Below are 20,914 nucleotides of genomic sequence, written 5' to 3'. Positions count from 1 at the left end.
CAGGCTACTTTGAGAGGCCGATTTTTTAATTATTATGATTAAAACTCAGGTTAATCTTAAAGAGTTTATCCCCTTTTCCTGGTTTCCTTTCTTTCTTTTTTCTCTGGGGGTGGGGGATTGAGGTGGAGGAAGGGTTAGATTTGAGAGGGTTTCCCCCCTTTTCTGTTTTATTTCCAATCTTTTTTATAATGTAAAATGCAAGGCGCTAATAACAGGGTGGCATGTGGGAATCCTGTCTTTTACGCATGGTTGTTCTGTAAACCCATAACTTCTTTAATTAAAAAAAAATCAGAATCTGGGGGGGGAAATGATCATAGTACAATTTCTTTGTCAGAAGTTTTCAGATGTTAGGAGGGGGCGGGGCGTCTGCAGTACCTTGCCCCAGTAGCCAATGGCGAGGCAGTATGCAAATAAGGCCCGTCGTGAGCCCGCCGGCATCAAAACAGAGAGCTCAGAAGCGCCGGGAACGCCTCTGCGCGGGAGCCTGGCCGCCGGGCCCTGGAGCGCCGCTCGTTTCCATTTAACGTCACACTCAATGGAGGGACGGACACTCCGGACCTTGATGCAGTCTAACTAGTTTAGGAACACGGTTCAACCCACCGCGGCCGAAATGAAGTATAAGGTAAGGGGAGTGTGCCGTTTAGTAACCTTTTCTTTTTTTATTTTTTAATTTTAGTTCGGGGCTGTGTTTTCGAATGAGCGTGGATGGGTGGGGTGGGTGGCCGTGCGCACCAGTGTGTGCCAGCGTGTGCGTGTCTTGTCCGCCGTGGCGTTACTTTGATTGGCATTTAAGCAGCCAACAGCTAATCTTTAATGAAACTGCAGCGGAGTGGTCCCGGCGCAAGCCGCGCCTGTCTTCTGAAAGTTGCCGGGGAAGTGTGGACGCGATGAGAGATTGACTTAACAGAGAGCGGGTTTACAGCCGCGGCTGGAATGCCGAGGGTCTTTAAAGTGCAGCGGACCAGGAGTCAGCTCGGGTCTCTTCTGCTTCCCAGACCTGGTCGCCCTTGTCCCCAGGAGTCCTAAGAAAAGAGGAGTATAAGTGCTGAGTCTCTCAGGCTAGCTAGGTAAGCCAGGTTTTCCATACTGCGCTGTTTAAGTGTTTTGCTTTGGTCTGAGAAGTGGTTTGCCATATGTACTTTCGGTGGGAAAAATTAAAAGCCCCAGGTACGATTATGCAAGTGATGATGGAAAATTTGGACTTCCTTAGGTGAAATTAGACAAATGAGCCATTTCTTAAAGACTCTTTTACTGTACCTGAAGTTTACAGAAGGCCTTGATACTTGGGCAGCATTATTTTCCCCATGGATTTTGCACCGCTGTGTGCATATTCTTAGCTAAAGGGTTATATCTTGCCCAGCTTGTCCCATTTTGCTTGAAGTAGTCATCACCTAAGGAGGCAGGCAGCTTCCAGGGACAGAACTATTTTGTACAGATGCAGATAGCAGTGAGTTGGATGTGATTTTTTTCTGGGGTTGATGAATATTTCTATTCTTAGCACTTTTAAACAAAACTGCCATGGTTGGAAAGAATTTGGGCAAGGTGGTTATGCATCTGGACTGACAATTTCTTTGACCTGTCTGGCTTTCAGAGCTGTGCCAGCTACTTGGCTTTCCTTTCAGATTATCTACCTTCTGGCCTTTTTAAATGTGAGGTTGTGAATGCTGGGTTCTGTCTGATAGCCCACTGGCTAACATCGATGATAAATCTTTTGTCCAAAAGTTTTAAATCTAAGTGTTGAAAGTCCTTATTGTAATTAATGCATGTGTTACAGTTCTTCTTGGAAAGGTTACAACCATCCAAAGAAACGGATATCAGTTTCTCTGCTCTCAGCTTTCCATCGTAGGCACCAGTAAGGCAGAATAGAGGAATGGACAATCCTGAAGACGTGAACGTTTGACTTTAGAACGCAACCAGAAACAAACTCTTCCACCCGACCAGAAAGTTCTGTTTCTTGAAGTGGTTCACCCTGTATTGCCACAGTTCCCTTGCTTGGAACAGTGAAAGAACTAGATAATACTTATCCTGGGGCGATTTCTTTTCCCCCTTCTATCTGTTCGAATGCCTTGGTTTTATAAAAACTGGCTTGCAGTAAAAAGAGAAATTGTGTCCATACACTTATTATCAAAGAGTATATATACATAGCTGAAATTAGCCTTCAATCCTGCACACTTCGAAAGTGACAGAAGTTACCGGGTCAGAAGTCACTTTTATTCAGTGGCCTCACCATCTTAGCTTTTGCTTTTGTGGAAAGACAACATCAGGACACCATGTAGCGTAAAGTGTGGTTGGCATTCATGGAGGAAACCTACCCTCTGCCAGATTTGCCAATGTGGATCATCCTGCTAAATGATACGAGCACGTGACTGTTAGCAGCATTAATTAGCTTGCGGACACTTTCATCAGCAAAATAACTGACTTCTCTAATTGAACAAATGACAGATTGGGCACCCAGTGGTGACTTTAAAATGAATCATCAGCTGGAATAACCTTTTTTCCCTTTCTTATAAAGTCTATTTTCTCTCTAGTTAATAATGGCCAAGTTTTTACTTGTGGTCTTTTTTTTTTTGCATGGGCAGGCACCAGGAATCGAATCCAGGTCTCCGGCATGGCAGGCAAGAATTCTGCCTGCTGAGCCACTGTGGCCCACCCTGGCCAATAATTTTTAAAGGAGAGAATTTTGTCATTTTAAGTAGAGAAGATGGTATAAAAGTGATAACATATTGAGACTTGGCATGACTATCCAAATTTGTCATATTTAACTCTTTCAGTAACTTTCTGAGGTGGCTGTGATAGATATTTTCGCATGTGGACACTGTAGCACAGAGAGACTAAGTAATTTATCTGATGCCACCCAGCTAAAACGTGTGGAGATTGGACTTGAACCAAGATGATTCAGCTCCAGAATTCAAGATCTTAACCACTATTGAGAGTAAGAGAAAGCATCATCTGTAGCCTGTGTGGTTGGGTGTTTTCTTTGCCCAAGATGTTTGACTCTTTATTACATTCCAAGTATTTCTGAGGACTTTTTTTTTTTAACACTAACACTACAAAGCAAAGTGAAGTGCACGTTTGGCAGTTATTTGTTTAATTTGAGCCTCTCTGATAGTAAAACCGGATAATTATTGGATTGTAAATTCCTGGAGCCAGGAATTATCTTTTAAACACTATGTTGGTCTATACACTATAAATTTAGCACAATCAGACTTTAAGTTGCTCATTGAGAGATTAACAATTCAGGCCCTATAAGATTTTTTTTTTAAACTAGACTATCTGATTTGGCTGCTTCAAAGATCACAACTGAAATACAACCAAATTCTGCATATTATGCACTTAATGTGCACCGTTTCAGGCTGAACCTACGTATTTACAATAATCTTGAGATTTGTGGAATGTAAGCTGTTACTTTGGGTGAACTTTTTTATAAACACGTATAGGGTCTATTTTTATTTCATTGTATGTTTTTATTTGTTCAGGGAAAGGCTGCAGTGCCTCTCATGTGTACTTAGTATTCCATTTCTCTTAGAAAGTGTTCAGTCTGTGGTTATGTGATAGTCAATTATGGGGGCTTAATTTATTGAGTTTTCTACAAGCTTCCATAGAATTGCAGAGCATGTTCTGAATGAGGGGCCTCTTTGGTCTGGGCTTGCTTACCCAAAGAAAGCTCTGCCTCCAGAAGTTGTGGAGGTGGGTGGTGGTTGCTGTTTTCTGAGAAGGTGATTGAAGGTGTGCAGCTGTGTTTGAGACTCCACCCACTTTGTGTCAAATTGGGCCCTGTGGGTAATCAGCCAGGTGCTGTCTGTCCAGCGGCCCTTTGTGGCTTTGCAAGATTCCTGAACCCTTATATGCCTGCATTCAAATGTAAATTATTTTTCTTGTCTGTCATGCAACAAACTCATTCTAAACCTTTTAGATGGAAGAAAAAATATAGATGTAATTCACAATACGATTAGGAAAGCTACCATATGATTCCTGTGTCCTGGTTGAATGGCAGTGGAAGTGGATGAGAGAAGAAGAAAGGGTGCCCTATAAAAACCTTCTGAGGGGACGTTAGCAACATCTTTACTTTCTCAGGCTAGCCTGAGAAAAAAATGATTTTGGTTTAATTGGTAAGGCCATTTATGACCTATTATAAATAGATCTTATAGGACCATTTCTTCTCTTGCTGTGATATAATTGGTTTTAAATTCTGTGCTCTCTTCTAAATGAGATTGTTGCATCCAATCCAAATTAGGGACTCCTGCCTTCCCCTCCCTTTTAAATTTTGTATGAGTCCTGTGAATTCAAAAGCACCAAAATATCCTTTGAAAAAATATTGACGTATGTTTTACAATTTTAATTTTATATTTATAGTTTTAGCAAACTCATTTTTGGAACTAAATGACTTCCTACAGATGGGGCAGAGATGAAAGCCTTTCTAGAACTGAAGGTGATGTTCTGATCGTACCAAATTTAGCAAGTTGCACAGTCTGTATGTAACATACCAAGGATTCCTTTAGCATCTTTTTATTGCCGGAGCACACATCAGTTCTCTTCTCAGAATTCATCAGTGGCTTCCTCTCTGTCCGGCAGTCTTCTAAAAACATCTTCCTCTCTGTTTTCAAGCCTCATTTGCAAATTCCCTCCCCCATTCTGTCCTTATGACCTCATCGTCTCTTTTTTTTTTTTTTTCATTCAGGCCTCCTTTATGCTTCTCTAACACCAGGTTTCCGTAGTTCTCACCACTTCCACCCATGACAAATGTGGCACCCATCAAGCACACTCTTTACCTCTTACCTTTCCCCACTCTCCGTCTCCTCTGCTGTGGGAAATCTGAGTCCCTTGCTACTCTCATTTGTTTGTCCCTGTCTCTGTGCTTACACAATTTGTACGTTGCTTCTCATCCTCATCTATGGACTCTATAAAACAATCAAGAGCCCAACCCTTTGTCTCCCAGACTCTCCTAAATTCCTGAAGTAGACCTTGGGTCTTTCACCTCTGCCCTACTCTGTTAGCACTACCTTACTTATTAACCCCTTTGAATCAAGCCACTATCTAAATGATACCTTGTAAGTCCCGTTGGCTGCTTATTGGAACTGTGGAGTTTTAAGTAAGCCCCACTGAGTACAAGACACACCCACCCTTTATTTCTAGGTAGAGGCAAATTGATAGACAAGTCCTTGAATTCGAAGTCTGATCTGGAATCTGGTAAGGCCTTCAGGGGGGCAGGAACTTTAATGTTCTTGTATTAGAGGCTGGATAGAGTGTGTGCTTTGCAGTAAGGCATGCCTGTTTTTGTGACTTAAAGTTCTGTAACCTTGGGCAGGTTAAGCTCCCTGAGTTTATTTGTAAAGTAAGGATAATAGTAACTACAATTGTCTTAAGACCTAAATGAGATAATAATATATGAATATAAAATACTTAAAATAGTAGGTAGGCAATGCTAGCCATCCACAGCTAGCCTTGTTACAGGAAGTGCTCAATACGTGTTGAAAAGATGGTGTGGCCTCCAGACCTGATGACAGGATTATGTTAAAATCCCAGGGACTAGGTTAAAATAGCTGAGTGTGGTTGAATATTCCATGAGCCCAGATGTGTATTGTGGAAATGCAGATCCCGGTATTAGGGATTAGGTAGTAAACCTCCTGCACTTGGCCCCGCTTGCATATCTGCTAATGATTCTGGCATCTTCTTTATTATTAATAAGACTTGATATTCCTTGAATTACAGGACCTTGACCAAAGTAGATGCATAACAAATATTGAATTTAATGTTGGATTGCACAAAATGCACATACAAATTGCTATAAAAACAAGTCTTGTGCCATATGTTGAGGGGGGGGGCATGAGTTTTGTTTCAAATCTCAGTTTTGTTACTTCCTAACATATTTTAGGTAAGCTACTCTAAGCTTCTGTCAGTTCATTTCCAAAATAGGAGTGCTAATACCTTTCTTATCAGATGGTTATAAGGATGTAATATATGAAAATCATCCATTTTTAGCACATAGTACGTACTTAATAAAGGGCGTTATAGTACACACCCAGATGTAATGCTATAGAAGCATACAGATAATAAATTAAGAGGAGGTAACATTCACTAGACTTACTTACCCATAGCAGAAATATTAGTGAGAAACAGAGAAAGTTGTCATTTTAGAAGCCCAAGTTGAACTGCAGGGGTGGGGGGACAGGCGGGAATACAGGAGACGTTCAAGATGAATTATATCCCTTATCCTATTTCAGTCAACTAGAGCGACACAAATGTAAAGTCAGAGGTCTTGGTTATCTATTTTTAGAACACTTTAGGGTTAGAGAGAAACCTGAGCAAATTGGTTTGAAATGCCTGCCTCTGGGACTGTGGCACTGCTAAGCAGTAATGTATAGACTGAACTACCAAAGGCCTCCTTGCCAAGGCAAACAAAATAGGGTCACTGGAAAGAAATCCTATAGCCTCAATTTAAAATACCAGAGAAAAGCTGCCTGTTTCCTAGGCGACACATGATCACAAAGAGTATGGGCATGAAAAAGGAGACAAAAAACAAAACAAACAAAAAAACTGTTTATACTTTGTCAACAACTCCTCCCCCAGCCCTCCTCCCCCCTTCCCGTCTCCTGCCCCATCTTATTTACACTGAACATTCCAGCCAGCTCCCTGTGGTAGTTTTTGCTGGTTAATGAGGACCTTACAACTGAGCTGCAAAACTGCTTTTCCTGAGGAATCTTCCCATGAAGGTAAACAGCGTTGCTTGCTGCTGACGTCCTCCACTCTCCATTGGAAAGGGTGATTCTTGCAGAATGAAGTTTTAAGAGACGATATGATCTAGGAGACCTGAGGCATGTACCCTGAGGAAGATGGAACAGGCTGGCAGTCCAGAAAACAGTGAAGAGTTACAGGGACTTTTCACAGCGGAGGTGGGGGTGGGCACACTGATGATGGCGATTTAAAAATTGCCAGAGGAATGGTTTCAAATACATACCCCTGGGCCCCGCCATGGACTACTGAATCCCAGATGATTCTTAAAAAAAAAAAGCTAGCCCCTTTCTCCTCCAATCCTCTCCCTAATACTGCAGCCATTAGTGGTATTTAAATTGTGTTTAAGCAGGTAGTTCCTGGTCTTTATTCAGAGGGTCCAGTGAATAGGGGTGTCCAGTGATTTAGGGGTGTTGTATTTCTTCGCAAAATCTCCTTGGCATGTGTGTTGCAGATTAGAACATCTCTTGATGTTTCTAATATGTCAAGGTTGCAAGATATGACCAAAAAAATGTTCCTTAGTGGAGAATGCTAATGTTTATGTTCAATAGAAATGAAGATTGAGTAACCATGAATATGTAAAAGTGCAAGTACTGCAAACAAGAATGTTTGCTGGCTCCTTCTGAATTTAGGTCCTTAATATTTGCTGTGCGGAGGGAGGCTTGATGATCTGCGAAACTCAGTAGAAAATTACAGTAACCCAAAAACATATAAGGTTAAGATTTGAACTAGTTATTCTTTCCACTTACTAAATAAACATTATGTATTTAGACAATGAGATGTGCCATTAATATTTTTCCTGATTTCTTTTAGTTATTGGGAAATCCTACCCTACCTCTTGGTAATCATGAATTAGCCTTAATCTCGTTAATTTCTGGAATTTAAAGAGCTGGCTAACTCAGGAAGTCATTTAGGCTTCTCTGTCTCTAGGTTCTGTGCTTTACTGAAAGACTAAACTGGGCTTCCCTTCCAATACCTGATAATATGCAAAGCCAACAGACAGGGAATCACAAAGTGGATTTTTAGATCCTCCAGACCTCTTGGAGTCTTCAGTATCTAGTGTGAAAAATCAGTAGTCTGTCAAGGAGTTATTTGTTTTTTGTTTTAATTAATCATTTGCAGTGTGACTTCAGGTTTGACAGGAAATGGGTTCGTGGACCAGCAGAACTGCTGTTACAAAACAGCTTCTCCAAGAATAAAATTTGGAAATCCTCTCTCTTTTGAGTGCTCCCCTGGGAGAGAACTTCAGTATTATTCTCTGATTCACCAATATTTGGTGCTCAGTGCTGCGTGATGAGCGCATCCTTAAATAGGGATAAATGAAGGGAACGATAAGGACTCAGTAAGGCCAACAGCATTCTTTCTCTTAATAACCCAATTCTCTATAAAGCGGGACTTGTAAAGAAAAGCCCTTGGAGCATATCCTGTTTCCTTATAAAGACCACCTTGTCAGTTAGAGAACATGTACACTGACTGAGTGTACTTACCTTTCTTTCCTCCCAAATCCTAAATCCAACCAAGGCAGAAACATACTTGCACACCATCCTTCACTTTGAGTTAAAAAAAATGTACATAGATCATTTGGGTGGGTCTGTATCCACGTTTCACAAACAGACAAACAAGAAATGGGACATCTGGCCTGACAATGGGGAGGATATTTGAAACTGGGACTGTTTGGAAAGTTCAGGAACACGTGGTCACTCTAGCGGGTCAACACGACCTGCCCCAAAGATCAGTCAGCTGTTGAAGGCATTATTCTTTTCCCTCATGGCAGCCTTTGACAGGAAATTATCTAAGAGGCATCTTTTAATGGGTTCAGGCACATTTTTCACATAGAGTTGTAAATGACATTTCCTTGCAGAAATAGGCATCTTTAGAAACGAAGGGGAGCCCATTCTGAAGTAGGGACTTGTTTGGAACACCTGAGAGCATTAAGCAGCTGGAGGGATTGTGTTTCCATTGTTCTTGTTTTAAACTGGGCAGGGAGGTTCCCTCCTCCTAGCCAGCAGCGTCGGGCATCCCGTCTCCTGCCTCCCTTATTAAGATCTTAATTACAGACGCAACTTACTTCATTGCTGGAGGGCAAGAATTTAGTTTCTCTGAACTGAACTGCGCCTGTTATTGGTGTGGCAGGTGTAATCATGATGAGATCATTTCTGGTTTGTTTTCTTTTCCTGGAGGACTTTTTTTTTTGGAGGGGAGGCGTACAGTTCTTGAGACACAGTTTCATGAGCTCATAATAGTGCAGTAATAACTGGGCTCTGATTTTCTAGACGCCCTTTCTTCTGAAGAAATAAGACCATTTCACATATATAATTTCATGAATCCTCATAGTGGTCTTCTAAGGAAGAACATGTTCATTATCTCCATGTCACAGCAGGGGGAAACCGAGGCATGAATCCATTGATTTCATAATCATTAGTCTTACAATGTGAAAAGTGAGACCAGACACTCTTCTAACTCAGCGTAGTGTCTGTCCCCCTATCCAGGAGTTCTCAGCCTCAGCACCATTGCCAATTCCTCAGGGTGGGGGGCTATCCCGTGTATTGGAGGATGTTGAGCTGCATCCCAGGATTCTACCTGCTAGGTGCCCTACAATTTGCTGTGACAATTAAAAATCTCTCTAGACATTGCCAAATTCCTGCAGGTGAGAACCACCAGTCTAATCTCTCCTGCTTCTTTCTGCTTAAAAATAATCGCCCTTGCCGGAGACCCAGGTTTCATTCCCGGAGCCTACCCATACCAAAAAAAGAAAAAAATAATAATTGCCTTACTGGTTTTATGCGATTGTAGCACAAAAATACCCACTGGGAACTGTTTGCTGTATTTTATCATGATGCCACTGAGCTTAATGTAATCGGTCCTTACCAAAAAAGAAACTTCCTCTAGATATGCTTAGCCCGAGTTAATTCAAGTAAAGACCACAAAATACTAAGAAGCATAGGCTCACTCAGGCCACGTGTAAAACCATCAAGACATCTCTAAGGCAATGCTGATTCTCCCAAGTCTTCCTCTGGCTTCTGTATATTGTATTGCTCGTGTATATTGTGTGTGTGTGTGTGTGTGTGTGTGTGTGTATATGCCTCATAAGGAGGCATGCATTTAGAACTGGACCTTTAAGAGCGCTATTTTATTCTCATAAACTATTGTATGATACACACACATAAGAGCTTGTCTGTACATCTAATCATTGAATACTTTCATGGTGAGGTTTTCTCTGCCCCATTAGCCATCTTTCCTCCTTCTACCTGAGAAGCTGCAGCATCTAAAGATTCTTCCTCGGGACAGTGGTGCAGTTGCAGCGTTGAGGGCATGTGACTGCATATGCCCTTCTCAGCCAAGTGTATATATCCAATTTTTATAACCCTTTGAGGATCTTACAAGTGGGACAGTAGCAATCAAGCACCAAACCTAGGTCAGGTGACATCTAAGAAGCCCAGCAAGGGGTGGCATCCAGGTCACATCAGCTGGGTTCTGGCTGGGGCTGCCAGTATATGTACATATTTATCTTGGTGGTTTTAGATACGACTTCATACTTTGGGCTGCATACCTTGATGCAGTTAAGATATCCAGGAATATAAAAATAGGAAGATCTTTTACTGTACTTAATTAGGCATTATAAATTGTGTGTTTTGACTTTTGAGAAATGATTTTTTGTTTCTGAATATACCGTAATATAATGGATTGGCATTTCCTACCTCTTTATAACTTAATTCTCATTTCTCTTTCCCAAGCACCTGGATGTTGGAGGGATTTGTCTAGGCGGGCAGACAGATGTGATCCAGTGCCAACAGTGTAATATTGGCCAGAATCCAGGTGGTTGTTTTATTGTTAATAAAACCTATCTTTTGCTTGAGTGGGTGTCAGGCCTTCATCGTTATGTGGCGCCTGTCATTTATCTAAGGCCCAGACCCCGAAAAGAGTTTGTGCTTGCCCCATGCTTTTGATCCTTTGCCAGTATTTTGTTAAATTTATCAAACCAGGCAACCTGGGACAAATGCTTATAAATTACAAGGCTTAACAGTAGCAGCAGTGCTAAATTTTAAGGCAGAGAAGATTCTCAGGGAGACTATCTGGGTCCAAAAAATATCATCATAGATTGAAAGAAGAATCAGATGGAAGTTCTGGCTCTGCTGCGACTTAGTATGTGACCCTGGACAACATCTACGAGGGCTCTGGGCTGTGAAACAAGGAGGTGGGTTGGAATGGTCTGTAGGATCCCTTGTTTCTCTGAAATTCTGATCTACTTGGCTAGGGTAACTTCCGGTTCTAATATCCATAGAAACCTCAGCTCTCTGTACCTTTCTTTTAGACCCTCAGGAGTTGCTTGGGTAAATCTCAAAGACCACAGAAAAGTAGAGAATTGAGCTCTTAAAGACATTATTTATGATCATCAGACTTGTGAAGAGAAGCTAATGTATTTTTCTCCAGTAATAAAATTCATCCTCTACCACTGGTCAAGAAATCACAAAGTTGACTACGAAGGGGCACACATCTCACATATACACACACACTCCCCTAGTACCAACCCATGTGTAATTTGTCTTATGTGAAGCAGATTTTTTTCTAGGCTTTGGTTGATTTCATGGTAAGCAAATCTCAACATATGAATGTTTCTGTCCCGCATCCCGTCCATTCTCCTGCCAGGAAGGAAAGAAGCCCAGAATTTGAGAAAAAACATTTTTGTTTTTATTGTGATAACATATATACAACATGACATTTCCCATTTTAACCATTTCCAAGTGTACAATTCCATGGCGTTAGTTACATTTTCAGTGCTGTGTTGCCATCACCACCATCCATTATCAAAACTTCATCAACACCTCAAACAGAGATTCTGTACCCATTAAGTCTTAACTCCCCATTCCCAACCTCTACCCAACCCCTGATAAATTCTCATCTACTTTTTGGCTCTCTTATTCTAAATACATTATGTAAGTAAAATCATGCAATATTTGTCCTTTTGTGTCTGGCTTATTTCACTCATTGTGATGTTTTAAAGGTTCACCCATGTTGCAGTGTGTATCAGAAATTCATTCCTTTTTATGGCTGAATAGTATTCCATTGCATGGATATACCACATTTTTTTATTCATTCATCTGCTGGACACTTGGATCATTTCCATCTTTGTTATTGTTAATGATGCTTCTGTGACTATTGGTGTACAAATAGCCATTCAGGTCCCGTGTTCAGTTCTTTGGAGTATATACCTAGAAATGGAATTGTCTATTTTTTACTCTCTAACGAACCCCCAAACTGTCTTCCACAGCAGCTTCACCATTTTACATTCCTACCAAGAATGAAAAGGTGTTCTATTTCTCCACATCATTTTCAATACTTATTTTCCTTGCTTTTTCTTTTTAATATATATATATATATATATATATATAGCCATCCTGGTAGGTGTGAAGTGGTGTCTCATTGTGGTATGGAGGAAATGCTTTGTCATCTCACAGTTACGTCATGTCACCAAACCTGGTAGGATGGAAAAATTTTTCTGAGATTCAAGTATCCAAATCTGTAATTTCAGATCTTCTTATCAGTTCTCAAGAAGTAGAGAGTGGCCTATCAACCATTAAAGTAGTGGTGTTCTCTAAATGATCCCTCATCCAATAGGTACAGGTGGAAAAGATGTCCAGATTCCTGAACCTAGAGGCTCTCTGGGTGACCCTGCATAGGACGCCGTCCCAAGCACATAAAGGGAATGGTCATAGGCCTCCTACTGGGCTGCTGCTATGCCAAAGAGTAATTCTTTTAGAAAGGATCTTGGGTCACCAAAAAGAATCCTATGGCTAAAGCTTACAAAGCTGGAAAATCTAAGAAAACTTGAGAAATTTGGGCAAAGGGAATAAAATGAAGATTCCAAGAGGGCCCAAGATACTAATTTAAGCTTTGTGACATTCATAGGGCTTTAGAAGAAGTACATGCCAGAAAAGAAAAATCACTGGTTCAAATGGAGTTTGCGGTGCCTGAGGAATCTTTGGTGGGAAATGCTGGACACTTGTCACCAGTAGTCAAAAGGTGTGACTGGGAGTTCATGGGACCCAGTAGGGCCCAGCTGCTGCTTGTCTGAGGGCTAGTTCAGATCATCTCAAATATTCAGAAAAGGCTCAGACATGCTAGGTATCTTATCATCTAACTCTTGTACTTGAAAGCTCCTTATCTGCTACCTGACAATCCCAAGAGGCTGCAGCTCTTCAAGAGTTCAGCATTTCACATCTTCAGCTGAAAGAACCTATGCATAAATAAAGTATCTCAAGAATCAAAATCCTGACACTTTGCAAAATCCATGTTTTCTGCCCATGGTCTTTACCTTTCTTTGGGAAAGCCCATATCCTCCTTTATTCCAAAAATGATGGTGGAGGAAAGGAGAAAAGCACCCAAAGTGGTTTGGCAGCCCTCAGACTGAAGCAGAGTTTTGTCAGCAGGCACAAAAGTGCCTGGTCCTTCTTTTCTCTTCCCCACTGCATCCTGAGGCTGACCTGTTCATCCCGCAGCCACTTCCCTTAGGGTTGATTGCCTTGACAATGGCCATTTCCTTCTCTAGTGATTGTTTCCCAGGGTCTGTCTGCTCTGTGAGTGTGTGTGCGTGTGTGCACATGCGGAGTCCAGTGCCAGGGTTGGGGGTTGGGGGAGGTCCAGGAAAGTCATGTAGCTGAGAACATGGCAGCCCTGAGGCCTTGGCAGGAACTCCTGCATGATAAATATAGAATGAAGTAAAAATAATAAGAGGAAGCCAGGTCATTGATGCTGCTATCACTCGTAAGGGGGTGACACGCCAGTCATTGTGTCTCACTTCTCTTCAAAGAACAGCCTGAATGGTCATGGAAATTACAAGTCATACCTCTCTGTATTTGGAAAAGCAGATAGTTTCCCTGGTAATAGGAGTAAACCCCTCATGACATTTTGATAGCAAGAAAATGGGGTGGAGTGGGAGTTGGGAATTAGCATGTGATCCTGAGTTCTCTGTCCCCATAGCTGGACGGCATTTCCTTCCCAGTTCTCAGGCATGGCCTGGGAACCAGAACCAGCAGAACCAACCATTACGGCAAAGCAGACGACTGGACTGCACTGGCGGGAGAGAAGAAACCTTTGTGTTAATCTCTCTGGGGTGGCCAGTTCCTTTTGGCTTTCCTGTTTGCTCAGCGATTGTGAACACTGGGGTCAGGCTGCTCTCTAAGCCATTATCCTGTTTTAATAGGGAAGGGCAGGCGCTTTCCTGCTTGCTGTCCCCTGTGTTCTCTGGTTTTGCAGCTTGAGTGACTCGGACGTGCCACCAGGTTCAGTCAGTTCACCTTCCCCACGGGCATCTGAAATTTTAACCGTCTTGCTGAAGTCTATATTAAACAGTTTCATTCTTTCCACAGAGAACCAGGAAATCAGAGTCTGGAATTCATTTCGATTGACAAATATTTAATGACTGTGTATTTTTATTTATAGAGTGTGTATTATGTGTGTACTGTGAGCTGAATCCATGGAAATGCAAAATGAGTAAGACAGTGTCCTCCATCTTCAGGACGTCACAGATCGAGGACGCTATGACGTCCTCGATCGAGGACATGATGACCATTACTTGAACTGGGTAATACAAATCATAGTGAAAGAGATCCCTATTACAGAGAACGAGGAAGGGAAACAACCAGATAGGTTTTTAGGAAGATGACAGCTCTAGTTATACAGAAGATGGATTTTGAGGTGAAAGGAGGATGAATGCCGAAGAACCCCAGAAGCGATGGCAGGACTCCAGAAAGTTTGCCGAGTGCCTGAGCTCGGAGTGGCTGTGGGGTGGAAAGCAGGGTCCAGCTGCAGGAGATTGTTTGGGTTTCAGCTCTGGGGTTCCTCACTCCGTTGTGTGCATACTATTAACCACGATAGGGAAAGAGGATTTTGCACTTGTTAAGTTTGAGATAAAGATGACCAGTAGGCAATTGGAAATGTGGGACTGGAGAGCAGAAGAAATATCTGGGTTGGAAGTATGGATTTGATAGTTGCTTGTGTGTTTAGATGCCAAAAGTGTGGACGAGAGATTTCCTGTAGAGTGGATATATAGAGTGAGAAGAGAAAAGTTCAAAGGAAAGAGCGATCTCTTTGGAACCTGATCATTTAAGGGATGGGCAAAGAGAGAAGAGGGGCAGCCAGGAAGTGGTGTCATAGAAGCAAAAGAAGAGTTTCAGGAAAGCTTGGGGTAGGGATCAAGCCAGATACTGCTACAATTAGGATTCCTTTAAATAGAATTATTACTCCTAATGCCAATTTCTAATCCTGATTAGAGCCACAGCTTTTGTAATGTGTGTATAAGACTTAATGAAATACTGGCATAATTATGAGCTAAAAACAAGAGGCTTGGATTATTGACCCAGCTCTACAGTTTGCCAGGTAACGGGCAAATTATCAACTTCTTGAGCTTCTTTTTTTTTTTTTTTTCATTTGTAAATGAAAGAGTTGGTCTATAATTGTTTAGGGTTCCTTCTGCCTTTCAAATTCTGTGCCTCAGGTGGTTTGGAGCTTTGCCAAGACGTTGCTGCATTTCTAACTGCCAGTCTCTGAGGGCTAACCATCCAACTGGATAAAGAATTACCAGAGCTCTCTTATCTCTCATTTATTTGTTTCTGTGTTGACCTTCCCTGCCCTGGAGATAAATATCCAAGGGGCGGGAGAAAGACAAACTGCCTCTCCTAGGTTTTTCGAAGATATTCAGGCAAGGGGTTTCTAACATTGTGGCCTGAAGGAATCACACCTTTGCACTAAAGAGGAGACTTGCTCCTTCTCCTAGCCAGAGGACTTAACTTTGCCTAATTAGGAGTTGCACAGTGCCCTTTACAGGGAGCCAGTTTGTGTTCAGCTGAGGCTAATTTGGCTCTCTTCTTAAACTCTTGCCCCCAAACCAAGTGTCTTCAGAAGCCAAATTCCTTAATCATATCTTTCCATACTTTCTGATGTATTATATTCTGCTGGAATCTAATGGGATTTATCCATAATTTGCCCAGTAATCTCATTATTATTATTATTATTGTTGTGTCAGAAGGTCACGAATGCAACCAGTAGTTTCGTTACATGCTGTTTGTAGGCCAATATTTGATGAGTGGTTGCATTGACCAGAGCTCACTACCTCATTAATTCAAAGAAATGGTGCTTTGAGACACAGCTCTTATGAAATGTGATTGTGAGCAAGAGAAATATCAGATGTGTGTTTGTGTGTGTATTAGTATGAGTAAGATAGGACCAACTATTTTTTTTTCCCCTTCAACCTTTTTTTCTTTATTAAGGGATACTTTAGATACAATAGAATGCAGAGATCTTAAGTATCCAGTTCAAAAACTTTGATAGAAGAATGAGAGGAAGTGAAGTAGGTAGGGAACCTGAAGCCAGTTGCCATACTGAAAATTCAACAGTTCTAATAGCTTACAATGTCTCAGGCATTGCTGAAGTACTTAACTTGAATTAACTCATTTAATCCTCACCACAAATCTATGAGAAAAGTACTGTTATCCTATTATCTATTATCAGGACAACAGATGAGGAAACTAAACAAAAGGAAAAGTAATCAGCCCAGTTACACAGCTGGGACACAAAAGCCTAAGACTCTCTTTATTCCATACAAAAAGAGGAATTGGTCGTCTTTAGAACACTGTTAGAGAATGGAAATCTGTGCAGTTAGAAGGTCATCGTGTAGTACAGCTAAGGTAGCTTAGAGTTCTGCAAAGAGAATTTAACTCAGAATCAAGAGACCACAGTTTTAGTGGTTTCTCTGCCACCAACAGTGTAGCCCTGGAGGCAAATGATAAACTGGCCTCCTTGTTCCTGTTTTCTCACCTGTTAAACAGGGATATTGAGTCCAGGTGATCTCCAAAGACCTCTGGTGCTATAACGTGTTTGGGAGAGTAACTGGAATGCAGACATAAGCTCTCTGTAGTTGCGTGGATATTAAATAACTCACGCTCCTGCCCAGCCAAGACTGAGGATATTTGTCAACGCGTGAATAAGTTTCAGGCTGGCTCTGGGGTCCCTGCCACTAGCAGCTGGTGCCAAGCGTGCTTTCAGAATACTAATCTCTGTGGGCATGGGGAACACTGCTGGAAAATAATGTACAGCCTGTTAGGGAGATGTACCCACTGGGACAGGAGACAGAGAACATCCAGAAAGACTCTCGCAGGGGGATTTCTACCTGCCTCTCATCAAGCACGGTCCAGTGCCATTTCAGTCTTGCGTGGCCTTTCGTGAAAGTGACCCACCTTCACAGGTGTCCAGGTTATTTGTCCTGATCAGGTCTGTAGACCTTTGCCTTTCTACTGTTTTCGGTTTCTCTTCTTTGTAGCCAATATAATTGCACAGCTGTCAACCCTCAGCTCCAACAGAACTGGCCCCGACTCTGTTACTTCTCATTTCATCTTGGGGCTGCCTTCCAAGCCTTCCCAGTTGTTGACTGGGCCCAGGAGAAAGGGGCAGGTTCCACAGTGGTCAGCTTCTCTCCCAGCTCTATAACCGCAATGCAACACTGGAGTGGGGCAATGGGTGTATGTCAATTATTAAAGAATGAAAAGCATGGGGCTGAACGATTGAGTCCACATTTCTAGAGAAGAAAAACAGGGGGCCTGAATCCAAGCAGCCCCCAATTCCATGAATATGGTATAATGTGAAGTAAAGTAACAAGCAGACTCCATCCAATCATCAAACCTTCCTTCAATAAATGGTCATCACCTCAACACCTAGTGCATCCAAACATTTAGCTGTGCACGGGAGGGATGGTTTTTAGTTTTCTGAGGGCTTGCTCTGAATCTATGACCTTCTCTGACTTTGCACTGGGAAGGACAGAGGCACATAGTAATGGCTGCCAGTACGCTGGGAAGCATTACTAGTGCCAAGAAATGAAATCTTCAGAGCCTTTGAAAGGTTTCCAGGAATGTTGGCATGCATCGCCTGCCCACTTTCTGCTGAATGCCTACTCTGGCTGACTGCTTAGTACTGAATGTGCCAGACAGAACTTCATACAAAGGGGGAAAGTGTTTTGGGTTCCTGAAATGGGAAGGCACAGCCTTTCAGATGTGAATGGCAAGATTCAAGAAGTAGGCGATAAAGTGGCAGGGTGATGATAGATCCCCAGGAAAGGTATTAGGAAGAGAACAAAAGAGAAAGAGTTAGTGTCTACCTACATGTTATACATTCCTTTGTCGCTCTCCACCATTAAATCTGGAATGTAGACTTCAGTCAAGCTGTTCCATGCTGGATCGTCATGGAAGAAACACTCGCGTGTAAATTCCCTCCGTATCCAAGGGACTCTTTTTTTATTTTTTCCAATGTAACTTTCTTTACAGACACAGTAGCTGGTAAATATAGCACTTGATTGGGCTGCTGCATTCATTCTAGTAGTAATTTCCCCACAACCGAGGAAGGGGAGTCTAAATCTTTGGAGTCTCTGCCACTGAAGGCATTTCCATCATAGCACTCATCACAGTTTATTGGCATTTTAATGATCTGATGACTCTCTCCTTTTGCAGACTCTAAATTCCATGAGAATAAGGAATTCATCACTGTATCCTCAGGGCTTAGCACATAATAAGTGTTCAATACATGTCTATTGAATGAATAAAGGAAAGAGGATTTACACATTTGTTAAGTGACTTTAAGATTTACACATTTGTGGATCGGCTAGAAGGAACAATCTGAGAGGATGGTATGGTAGCCCATAACCGACTCTGGGATCTGTCCTGCAACTACTTGTTGAAGAGTGCTTTGAAAACTATTGCTTTTCTCTTTCTTTGTTTTGTATATATGTTATATTGTACAATTAAAAAAGTTAAAAAAAAGATTTACACATTTATTAATTGACTTTTTATATGTCTATATGTTAGTTCAATCAATTGCAAGTCATGAAAGAACCAGTTCTCCTAGATGAAATTGCAAAGTGGATTGTTGGTTCAAGTCAGTGAAATTAAGGAGGTATGAGAGGCTTCAGGCGTGGTTGGATCATGCTGCTGACCTTTCTCTTTGCAGTTCCTTCTGTCCTGCTCTCTCCCCATGTCCCCTTTGTTCTTTTTTTCATTCAGTGTACTTTTATTGTACTACCATCAGATAGTATTGTGCTACCCATTTCTAAATCTTTATAATCAGTCCTGTTGAACATTCTGTACTCCTTCAGTACCAAAGGCCCAATCTCTACCATCTTTCTACCTCCTGATAACCTGTGTTCTTAACTTTAACTCTCCAGGTTCACTCATTAATGTTAGTTCATATTAGTGAGACCAAGTTTGTCCTTTTGTTTCTGGCTAATTTCACTTGATATAATGTCCTCAGGATTCATACACATGCTTCATTACTTTATTCTCTCTTACAGCTGCATAATATTCCATCATATATTTATATATATACCACAGCTCCAAGGGACTCTTGAACAACTGAGAATAAGTTTTTAAGCCCTGCCCTCTCCAAGACAAATATAAGTGTGTTTTTGTTTACATTTCAATACTGAATATAAATGCCATTAGGACTGTTCATTATTTGGGATTTTCTTTGACTCTTTTTATCTCTACTATATGAAAAGAATTGAGAAATGTCCATTGTAGTACATCTGAATACCTTGGAAAATTATTTTCCATCAGCTGGCTTTAAGAAAGCAAGAAAGAATGACTTCGTATACTGAACCATCCTCGAACTTTTTAACAGTGCTACTCATCATTCCTTGGCATAGCCTTCTCTGCTAGAGGAAAGAGCTCTTCTGTTTTTTTGAGCTTTTCCAAGGAGGCAGTCTGATGTCATTGGTGGCAGCACAGTCTGTATGTATCTGTCTTTTGTCTGCACCATCTGTTTTTCTCCTTACAGGCTATTGTTCAGATTTCATCTTCTCTTTCCAGGAAGTATGGCTCTCCATAAGAGGATGGGCTTTAGGTGTTAGAGGGACTGAGCTGACATTCTAACATGATTTCTCTGTGTTCCTTCCTTCCTAGAATCTTATGGCAAGGGCCTTATATGACAACGTCCCAGAGTGTGCTGAGGAGCTGGCCTTTCGCAAGGGAGACATCCTGACTGTGATCGAGCAGAACACAGGAGGACTGGAGGGATGGTGGCTCTGCTCCTTACACGGGCGCCAAGGCATCGTTCCTGGGAACCGGGTGAAGTTGCTGATTGGCCCCGTGCAGGAGATTCCGTCCAGTCAGGACCAGCCTACATCTGGGCTGACACACCAGACCTTCAGCCAACAGAAGTTCTATCAAGTGCCAAACCCACAGGCTGCCCCTCGGGATGCCATCTACCAAGTTCCCCCTTCATACCAAAATCAGGGAATTTACCAAGTACCCACCGGCCATGGTACCCAAGAAAAAGATGTGTATCAAGTGCCACCATCAGGGCAGAGAAGCATTGGGGGGACCAATGGCCCCCACGTAAGTAAAAAGGTGAGTAGGTGACTAACAATTTTTGTTCCTATTTTGGTTTCCCCTGTGCACTTGGACCAATGGAAATGTTCCCAAAATAACAACTTGAAACTTTCAAGAAGTAAATATGTCCAGTACCCTAGCTCGAGCATCTTTTTTGCATTATTTTCCCATTCATTCTGTCAGCAAAACTTTCTTGAACTTCTACCATGTGTTAAGGACTGCTAATTCACAGCTATCATAAAGTTCCTGGGTCATGAGTTGTTTGTCACCAACTTTCGAATACATCTATCTGCTTCTATACCTACGTTCTGTGCCCAAAGAGTTTCCAGTCTAATATTTCTTCTGTGATGGTACAAGGCACCAAATTTTGTACACACACAACACTGCATCACAGACCCTCCTTTGGCGAGAGGCTGAATCATGACCCCATTCACCTGGCTGGACAAAGAACCCACTAGAAGTAGAAGTAGCAAGAAGCCAGAAGTGGGTCATGTCCGTGGACGTGTGTAGAGTCACTTGCTTAAAATTTTACTCACTGAAAATGCATAGATGCTAGTGACCTTAGCAAGAAGCCACCCCCCTGTCCTTCATGTAATTTCCATAGTAAAACCTGAGGCCCTGGGTGAAAATAGTGGGGGTGGCATATTTAGGATGTCCTTGTATTTTAAAAAAAGGGGTGGGTACTTTTCAGCTCCCTGTATAATTCAGAATACATAATAGTTTGAGGTAAATAGAAATTCATTAGATGAATATTGAATGTTGAGCATCTACTATATTTTTGATGCTGATGATGAATTTTTAAGAGTGAATATGGC

At 41.8% G+C, this 20,914-nt stretch overlaps 1 protein-coding gene across 7 annotated transcripts in view; it reads left to right on the top strand.

The window, feature by feature from the left end:
- Positions 1-20,914, top strand: part of NEDD9 (neural precursor cell expressed, developmentally down-regulated 9) — a 192,930-nt gene that overhangs the window by 146,674 nt on the left and 25,342 nt on the right. For 5 of the 7 annotated variants that reach the window (XM_077143655.1, XM_077143656.1, XM_077143659.1 and 2 more), the window contains one exon: positions 19,671-20,117. In XM_077143655.1, coding sequence (XP_076999770.1) covers positions 19,671-20,117 — 447 coding nt within the window. Of the gene's footprint in view, positions 1-432; positions 623-657; positions 1,068-19,670; positions 20,118-20,914 lie in introns of those variants that run through there. The other 2 variants (XM_077143654.1, XM_077143661.1) reach the window with 2 other exon arrangements.

Source organism: Tamandua tetradactyla, chromosome 25 (genome assembly GCF_023851605.1).
Source record: "Tamandua tetradactyla isolate mTamTet1 chromosome 25, mTamTet1.pri, whole genome shotgun sequence".
Classification (NCBI taxonomy): Eukaryota; Metazoa; Chordata; class Mammalia; order Pilosa; family Myrmecophagidae; genus Tamandua; species Tamandua tetradactyla.
The sequence above is the reverse complement of the archived record's forward strand: the minus strand, read 5'-3'. Positions and strand labels throughout refer to the sequence as shown.